This window comes from Muscardinus avellanarius (assembly GCF_963383645.1).
Source record: "Muscardinus avellanarius genome assembly, chromosome: 3".
NCBI classification, from domain to species: domain Eukaryota; kingdom Metazoa; phylum Chordata; class Mammalia; order Rodentia; family Gliridae; genus Muscardinus; species Muscardinus avellanarius.
Window position 1 is genome coordinate 125,177,377 of NC_137788.1, and position 9,566 is coordinate 125,186,942.

The 9,566-nt window shown below is 42.6% G+C and overlaps 1 protein-coding gene across 1 annotated transcript; it reads left to right on the forward strand.

The window, feature by feature from the left end:
• Positions 1 to 1,417: 1,417 nt before the first annotated feature.
• On the forward strand, positions 1,418 to 2,731 carry GCNT3 (glucosaminyl (N-acetyl) transferase 3, mucin type; the record flags this gene model as incomplete). The annotated part of the gene is made up of 1 exon (XM_080690484.1): positions 1,418 to 2,731. The coding sequence occupies one exon, from the start codon at positions 1,418 to 1,420 to the stop codon at positions 2,729 to 2,731; it is 1,314 nt and encodes a 437-aa protein (XP_080546610.1).
• Between the last annotated feature and the right edge of the window lie 6,835 nt (positions 2,732 to 9,566).

Here is a 9,566-nt window from a genome sequence, read left to right on the forward strand (position 1 = left end):
AATTTTAAATTTTTCTTCGTCTTAGATTCCCATAAAAGCTGTTTCTAAAGAGGATACAATCTTATGCTTAGAGTTGTAACAAGGTAAGATGACCATTGCTGGAAGGACATGTCATATTTTTTTCTCATTTTAGAGATTTTTGTTCCCTGTAATTTATGATTTATTTGGTGGCACTCAAAAGATACTGTGTGTGAAAGGTGGGTGTGGGTTAGTGGTACAAACATTAGGCTTGAGGACAAAAAAACTAGGGAGAAAAGGAAGTGAAGGAAAGTTCTGACTTTGCTTCTTATAACATGCACGATATTTGTTATTTAGCTTCTATTTTTCCGTTTAAAAAAGAGCCTAGGATATTATATCTTGGGTTAGTTGTGAAGATTAAATGGGACAATGTAAAGAAATATTTCTGGTCCATAGAAGTCATTCATTAAATATTGTATATACACAGCTATATTTGTCCCTGTGTAGAAACATTTTAAAGTTGCTTGCCTATTTGAAAGATTACAGTACATTTTTGAGATAATATTGAATTGTTTGTATTACTTTAAGAACATATTTCTAAAAGGTTGGCTAGATGCCATTATATGTGGTAAAACGCATCTTAAGATATAAATTGCTAGCCGGGTGTAGTGGTGCACGCTTGTAATCCCAGTTCTTGGGAGGCTGAGACAGGAGGATCGCAGGTTCTTAGCCAGCCTCAGCTACTTAGTGAGGCTCTCCACAGCTTAGTAAGACCCTGTTTCCAAATAAAGAATAAAATATAGGGGTAGGGGTATAGCTCAGAGGTAGATTCCCCTGCATTCAATCCCCAGTACCATAAACAAATATATATATATATAAACAAATATATATATATATATATATATATATATATATATATATACACACACACACACATGTCTATTGGTAAATAGAAGAAATGTGGTTTTTCTTTTAAAAGGGCTTTTTGATTTCTAGAACTGATGCCAAGAGTCTGGATTTTATGAATTTCGTTTCCAGATGGGCTTGAAATACTTGACCCCAGATAAGAGCTATATTGGGTGGTAAAAGGTGGAGGAAGGATAAGGAATGAAGGGTGGGAACTTCCTCCTATCAGTGACAGCTGTCAGCAAGACTCAGTTCTGCTTCCTTTTCTCTTTCTCAAGGTGGAGCCAGGGCTGGATCCCGATGGCAGTGTGCTTAGCTTGTTTGTAGGCTCACATCAGCAAGACAGATTTAAGAGGCTTCCGGGCAGTTCTTTCCTGAAAATATTTATCCAGAAAAGAAATATACTTTTAAGCCACCAGTTTGGAGTTGAACTCGACATTCCTGGGAATATGTTTAAGACTAGTTTGTAATCTGAGACATTTTGTTCAGCCCGGGAATCTGTCTTCTTTCTCCTTCCCTGGGCGTAAACTCTGTTGGGCTCCCGTTTCAGAAGATGATTCCATGGAGGAAACTCTGCCGGCAGTATCATATATGGACTTTGGGCTGTTACATCCTGCTGGCTCTTGTCGCTCTGAGACTTTCTCTTAGGATGAAGTGTGACTTTGCTCACCTGGATCTGGGTTCTAGGGAATTTCAAAGCCAGCACTGTAGGAATATCTTGTATAGGTCCCTGAAGCTGCCGGCAAAGAGATCCATCAACTGTTCGGGGATCACCCGAGGGAAGCAGGAAGCGGTGATCCAGGCTGCTCTGAACAGGCTGGAGATTAAGAGCAAGCGGAGGCCTCTCACCGATGCCGACTACCTCGACCTGACCAAAGACTGCCAGCACTTTCTAGCTGAAAGGAGGTTCATACAGTTCCCGCTGAGCAAAGAAGAGTTGGACTTCCCTCTTGCATACTCTATGGTAATTCATGAGAAGATTGAAAGCTTTGAAAGGCTACTGCGGGCTGTGTATGCCCCTCAGAACATATACTGTGTCCACGTGGATAAGAAGTCCCCAGAATCTTTCCAAAAGGCAGTCAGGGCGATCGTATCATGTTTCCCAAATGTCTTCATAGCCAGTAAGTTGGTTTCAGTGGTCTATGCTTCCTGGTTCAGGGTGCAGGCTGACCTCAACTGTATGGAAGACTTGCTCCGGAGCCCAGTGCAATGGAAATACTTTCTGAATACATGTGGGACGGACTTTCCGATAAAGACGAACGCGGAGATGGTCCAGGCCCTCAAGATGTTGAATGGAAAGAACAGCATGGAGTCAGAGATACCCACTAAGTACAAAAGATACCGCTGGGAATATCACTATGTGGTCAAAGACCTAATATATGTCACCAGCAAGAAGAAGGGTCCTCCCCCTCACAATCTAACCATGTTCACTGGGAGTGCATACATTGTAGCCTCTCGAGACTTTATTCAGCAAGTCTTAGAGAACCCCAAGTCCCAACAGCTGATTGAATGGGTAAAAGACACCTATAGCCCTGACGAACACCTCTGGGCCACCCTTCAGCGTGCCTCATGGATGCCCGGCTCTTCTCCCTTCCACCACAAGTATGACAACTCGGACATGACTTCCATCGCCAGGCTGACCAAGTGGCAGGCACATGAGGGAGACATAAATGACGGGGCATCGTATGCACCTTGCTCCGGAATCCACCAGCGGACCATCTGCATCTATGGGGCTGGGGACCTGCACTGGATGCTGCAGAACCATCACCTGCTGGCCAACAAGTTTGATCCCAGCGTGGATGATAATGCTCTCCAGTGCTTAGAGGAGTACCTTCGTTATAAGGCCATCTACGGGACGGGACTGTGAGGCACATCGTGTGAGGATGGCTATCCATGCAGCACGAACATATGCAGACAGGCCAGAACTTGCTGGGACAATGTGGGGTTGGGCGGCCCTGGGAGTCGTGGCACCCTCCGGGGCAAAGGGGATGCTCTGTAAGTAGACCTGTAAGTAGATCGATTGCTGCACTAGGTGAATGCCAACTGTTCTGTCCCATCCACAGTGGTTCCTCCTTCTACTGACTTTCTTACAGAGGGAGATAAGAACCATTGTTGTTTAGGATATGTGGCAGAGGACTCTGGATCTCAGCCGAATGCCTGGTATCAGGTTTTCAACTCTACGGAGATACTGTTTCTATACATCTAAGCTTGGTAGTAGGGAGGATGACTTAAAAGAAAAGAGAGACTTCCCTTTGGTACTGTTCTCTTAAAAATAAATAGCTTCTGATTTAAACTCCTACCTTTATATTTGTCTAATAAGCCAGTAATATCAGTATAAACAGATAAAATGTGTGAGATTTTTTCTCATAATTATTGTGCTTAAAATCCCTAGTGGCTGGAAAGAGAGACATTATCCCAGAATGGCTGTAGCAAGCCATATGAATAGCAAATTCAAAAGAATGTAGAGGAACAGGGCCAGTTCTTTCATTATTGAAATCACTCCTTGTTTTGTTTACATTGCCAGACTTATGAGGTCCATAAGCGAAAAGGCAGATGATTTAACGAGTTGGGTTACCTAGTTTACCTGATTTAACTAGTTGGGCCACCCATATCTGATTAGGAAAAGCATGGCGCTAATTTTGCTAGCTTCATAGCCAAATAATGTTCCATAAACAATAATATCTATTTAGGTAAATTTTCATGTAATTTATTGTGCAAACTGGAATACATTTTAGTAGAGAGAGGCTGCACTGTTAATAATTATATTGAGAAGCAAAAATAAACTAGGAATTTAGCTAAACCAGGATGTCTGATTATACCATGTTCAGCCTCTTGAGTCAAAGTTCCCTTTTTTATTATGTGAATGACAGGGTCAAACTCCATGATTCTGCAGATTATACATTCTCTTGTGGGAAGACAATACGGTCTGTGTGTACAAATGTTACCCAGTGAGTCTCCTTTCTGAAGCTCCAGAGATAATTACTGGCTATAGATCATATTCTGCTGCAATAAATCAGGGATACTATAAAAATATAAACAGTGGTTGGGCATAGTAGTGCACACTTAAAATCCAGTACTTGAGAGGCTGAGACAGGAGGATTGCAGGTTCAAGACCAGCCTCAGCAACTTAGTGAGTCCCTCAAGAACTCAGCAAGACACTCTTTCAAAATAAATTGGGCTGGGGGTGTATCTCAAAGGTAGAATGCTCCTGGGTTCAATCTCCAGTAACACACACACACACACACACACACGCGTGCGCGCGCACACACACATACACACACACACAGTATTCTGGAAAATGAATTTTTTATACAAGTTAATTGTATAATTTGAATACTGCTCCCACTCATCTGCCATGATGTTGCTAATGTGTTTCTTTACTTCTGATTGTGATTCAATTAAAAAAGTTTTCTCTCAATCAACAATCAGCTTTCTCTGTAGTCCGTATACCTCTAACACAGTAACAAGTTCAGAGGGTCTCACTAAATTACTGAGGCTAGCTATGAACCTGAGGTCCTCTGGTCTCAACTACCATGTACTGGGATTACAGGCACGTGCCACCACACTGTAACATTGAAATTGAGTTGGGTGTTGCGAAGGAGGCAAACACCAACCCGGTTATTAAAAGTGGCTGTAATCAGCCTAATAAACCAGCCGTGGGGGAAGGGACCGACAAGCCACATGCAGTCCAGAAAGTCACATAGTCCCTGTTGGCTGACAGGTGGATAATAAGTCAGGGCATCTTATAGGAATGACGATTCTCTCTAGACATCTGGAGCCTTGTGATGCCTGAGATGCACCTGGTTTCTTGCGATATCTCTGCTTTTTTTGTAATATTTATTTGTATTATTTGTAATAATAAATATTACAAATGTGAATAAGAGGAGCTGGGCATAGTGGCACACACCTGTACTTGGGAAGCTGAGACAAGAGGATCACAGGATAGTCTCAGCAATTTAATGAGGTCCTCAGCAACTTAGTGAGATCTGGTTCAAAAATTTAAAAAGTCTAGGGGTGTAACTCAGAGGTTGAATACCCCTGGATTCAATCCCCAGAACCAAAAGTAAAACAAAATAAAACAGTGAATAGGATATGGTTATTGCCTTATGAAGCTTAGTGTACTGGCAAGAAATGACATCATTCATTCATTCTACAGAAAGGAAACGAGCTCTTACTATTTACCAGACATTATTTGACACTGGGGATATAGCAGTCAAGGAAACGTGAAAATCCCCATACTTATGTTATGTACATACTAGCAATAATATTAGAAGGAGACAAGTGCTAGAGAAAATTTAAAGGAAGTGATAGAGACCTTGGGAAATGTGAGAGAAAAGATGTTTAAAATTATAAATAAAGTGGTCAATAAAAAAGTGGCTTTTTTTGGTCATACTAGCGAGTAAGCCCAGGGGAACTCTATCTCCAAGCTACATCCCCAGCCCTATTTTTAATTTTTTTTAAAAAAACAAGGTCTCACTAGGTTGATGAGAGTCTCACTGCTTGCTGAGCTTGTCTTCAAATCTGCAATCTTCAGGTCTTAGCCTCCCAAATACTGGGATTACAGGCATGCGCCACCATGAGGTAAGATAGAAGAAATTAAAGTTTAGGTAGAAAGGAGACAAATTGGGAAGGAAAGCAGAATATAGTTTTAGAATCTGGAAAGGTCATAATGTCTAACTTCTATAGGGTGTGTCTTAGGCCAAAGCCTGGAGGAGCCCACACTCTTAATCGCAATGGCCCCTTTCCCCACCTGAGATTCCTGAGATGCCAAGTAAACAGAAGACCCACTAGGGGGGACAAGGTCAGGGACCACCCAGCCACTATCCATCCATTCCAGAGATAAAAGCCCAGATCCCAATCTAGTCACGGGTCCCTAGTCACGGCCCCCCCCAGGACCCCTATGAAGGAAGGATCCCAAAGGATCCCCAGGGCTCCTCGTGCTCTCCAGCCTCTCACATTCTTGGGCCTCTCATGCTTTTGAGATGGCCAGTGTTTCCCCTGAATGTGTATCTTTACTTGAATTAAAACCTCTGCCTTTATCTCTGACTGGCGCGTTGTGAAATTCTTTTGGCCATGGAAGCCAAGAACCCACAGAAATTATCATGTTGCTTATGACAACTATGCCTGGCTAAAAAGTGACATTTTCTGAAGGAGCTGAGGGAATGATCCATGAAGGTAGAGAAGGGACAGGCATTCTGGACCCAGAGAAAAGGCTTGCAAGGGCCTGGGGCAGGAAATGCCTGCGGGGTGTCAGAAACAGCAAGGACCAAAGCAGAGATTGTAGGGGTGCTGGAAAGCAGGCTGGAAGAAGTGCTCCTCCCTCCCCCAGCATGAGAAGTTAACTAGAGAAGTCTTCTCCCATATTAGGATTAGAAATAAGATATTAGAATATAGAGTTAAGATATAGAAGTAAGGTAGGATTAGAAACAGAATGAAGATCCGTAAGCCCAGCTGCCCAGGTTGCAGGATTCAAGTACCAGGGCAGGGGACCCACCAGGTCAAAGCCTCTAATCTCCAGCTTGCCGGCCAAGGTCTTTGAACATGGGCCCCATATCCATATCTCTGAGCCAGATCAGCAAACAAGGCCATGCTAATCTGCTTTCCAGGCAGAGTCCTCAGTGCAGAGGTAAGCCTGGCCCAGCCAAGGTGGGTGGGAAAGGCAACTCTAGGGAACAAACACATACCATAAGGGGGATAAGCAGTCTTTAGCAGGCTCTGACGTGTGTGGATGCATGTTTTAAAATTATTGGTTGTACTTGTTTGTCCTTGTATCTGATTGGTTGTATTCTAAAGTTGGCGGGCTTGGACTTTTGGCCGGCTCCGAAGTGTGTAACCACTCCCTCATGTGTAACCACTCCCTCATAGGGTTATAAAATTCAGAGCGTGGATTGGGGAGGGGTCGAACCTCAGCCATTTAGTGTCTTGGTCTCGACCCCTGACTAGCCGGGACAGAGCTGCAGCACAATAAACCTCACTTGCATTTTACATCTCTTTTGAGTCCTTCGTTATTTGGGTTGGTGGGCGATTCTCGGACCCTTCAAGATGAGCAAAACAGTGAGGGAGGGGAAGAGGAGTTGAGAGGGGTACACAGAGAAAGGTATATCATGAAGGCTTCTGTGCACCATGTGTGTGTGTGTGTGTGTGTGTGTGTGTGTGTGTGTGTGTTGGGATTGGGATTGAACCCAGGGGCATTTTACCTCCAAAATATACCCTAGTCCTTTATTATTATTATTCATTTTGAAATAGGATCTTGCTAGGTCGAGAGTCTCGTTATGTTGCTGAGACTGCCTTCACTCTGCAATCCTTCTGTCTCAGCTTTATAAGTACTGATATTGCCGGCATGTGCCACTGATGGGGACTGAACCTGATTGATTGTTAATAAGAGCTGTATTAATGGCTAATAAGAATAAGCTTTCATACTTAGGCAAAACAATAAAATCCTTTTCTCTGCCTCTAAGCTGTCAGCCAAGAGCTGCAGCCAATATTGACTTGTCAGCTAAAAGTTATCTGTTAGCCCAGCTAAACAGGGAATGTTAAAATAAACACTAAATTCTCATGTAGTTTAGATTAAAGTTAAGAAAACCCTTTATTGATTACCAAGTACACAAAAAAGTTGTAGCCCAAGGCCTTCATACTTTAAAGACAAGTTTACATAATAAGTAACTGTACCAGTATTGGGAATGGCCTAGGAAGATTTGAGAAACCTCTGATTTAGTATATTTCAAAAACTGGTGAAAGGACTTGGTTTCTGCCCCCCCCCCAAAAAAAAAAGCAGGAAACTATTCCAATGTAAATTAACCTAGCTAAAGGTAATTAGCAAGTCCATAGGAGAGGGGAACTAGGACTTCCTCATCCTCATTCTAAAGACAGGTTGACATAATAATTGGATAATCTAGCTAGGATGGGAGGAGGGGGGTCAACCTTCGACCATGACCTTCATGAAAAGAGACACCTAGGCAGGAAAGTACACCTTGGTGGGAAAGTAAGGGGAGGTACCTTACAGGGTCTTTTACTATGTCAGAATTACGTGAACAAGATGGAGGGTGTCGTGTATAAAAAGTCTGTTCTGTGTTTTGTATCTCAGTGAATTCATTCGAACCATCCTTCATGTTACCCTTGGGTACATGAGACTGTAACTGTCTTCTATATTTTTATCTTTTTAATAAACTTCTTTAAATCTTCAGCAAGAGTCCGGGCTTATGTGTATTTATCCTTAGCTCAGGACAAGAACCTGTGCTTTTTATCTTTTTCTGGTTTGAGGGAAATTGTGTCTGGAGCCTAACAGGGGTCCCTGGGGACAGTTTCCCCAAACTATAACAATAACTTCAGCAGATAGAGATAAAAAAAGGCTAAAACCTCCCCAAGGACAAGGGAGGATTATACAGGCCTTCTTTAAAGAGGGCGTATACTATGTGACCCCTGACTTGTTAACCAAGTAACACATCTTGGTCATAGCAAAAACTTGCAATGTGGAGATAATGGGTAGGCCTGTGCCTGCATCAGTCAGGGAGAGGTAAAACTATTGGTTAAGCAGGATCCTCTCTGATGCAGTGCTTTGTTCTGTCCCTTCTTTCTACCTTTGAAATAATAAAAAATTTCTAAGCTTGCAGCAGTATAGTTTTGGCTACTTTTTTTTTCTAAACTAGCTAAGAATAAGAACCCACATCGACATCTCAAACCATTATACCACCATGCCCAGCCTTTGTACACTGTTACATGGACTGTGCTCTGAGTGAAATGGGAGACCATTGGAAGGTTTGGGCAGGAGGCTTAATATAATCTGGCTAACATTTTTTTTTTGTGTGTGTGGTACTGGGGAGTGGAAGCCAGGGGCTATACCCCCAGCCCTATTTTATACTTTATTTTGGAAACAGGGTCTCACTAAGTTGCTGGGAGGCTTACTAAGTAGCTGAGGCTGTCTTTGAACCTGTGCAATCCTCCTGTCTCAGCCTCCCAAGCACTGAGATTATAAGTGTGCACCACCACTCCCAGCTTTCTGGTTAACTTTTTTTTTTTTTTCGGCAGGGCTGGGATGGAACCCAGGGGCATTCAACCTCTGAGCTACACCCCCTGCTCTATTTTGTAATTTTTTTAAATTTTGAAACAGGTTCTCACTAAATTGTAGAGGGCCTCACTAAGTAGCTGAGGCTGTCCATGAACTGCAATCCTCCAGTCTCAGCTTCCCAAATGCTGGGATTACAAGCGTGCACCACCACGGCCAGCTTCTGGTTAACATTTAAAGGGTGACGCTAGCTGCTGTGTTGAGAACAGTCAAAGGTGAGGGTAGAATCAAAGAGCCCGCTAGAGAGACTCTGGCAAAAGTCCAGACATGATGCAATAGTGACTTTGAGGTAGGATAGAAATAAAATACTAGGTAGAAAGGAGATGAATTGGGAAGAAAAGGAAAAATATAGTTTTAAAATAAAAAGTTTTTTTATAATCCTTAACTTTATCTTACAGAGTCTGCTCTTTCTTAGACAAAAGCCCTTAATGTGCACATTTTTAATTTATAGTAGCCCATCTGGCCTGTCCTTTTCTTAGGTCCCTAACAGGCCTGGCTTATACTTTTAATCATAATGTTCACACCTGAATTCCTGGGGTGCCTGACCCCCTAAAAAATTCCCCAAAGAAGTTTCACCTTTTGTCAAATTTAGGATCACCAAGACCCCACCAACAAAATGACAAAAACCTAAAAATTCCAT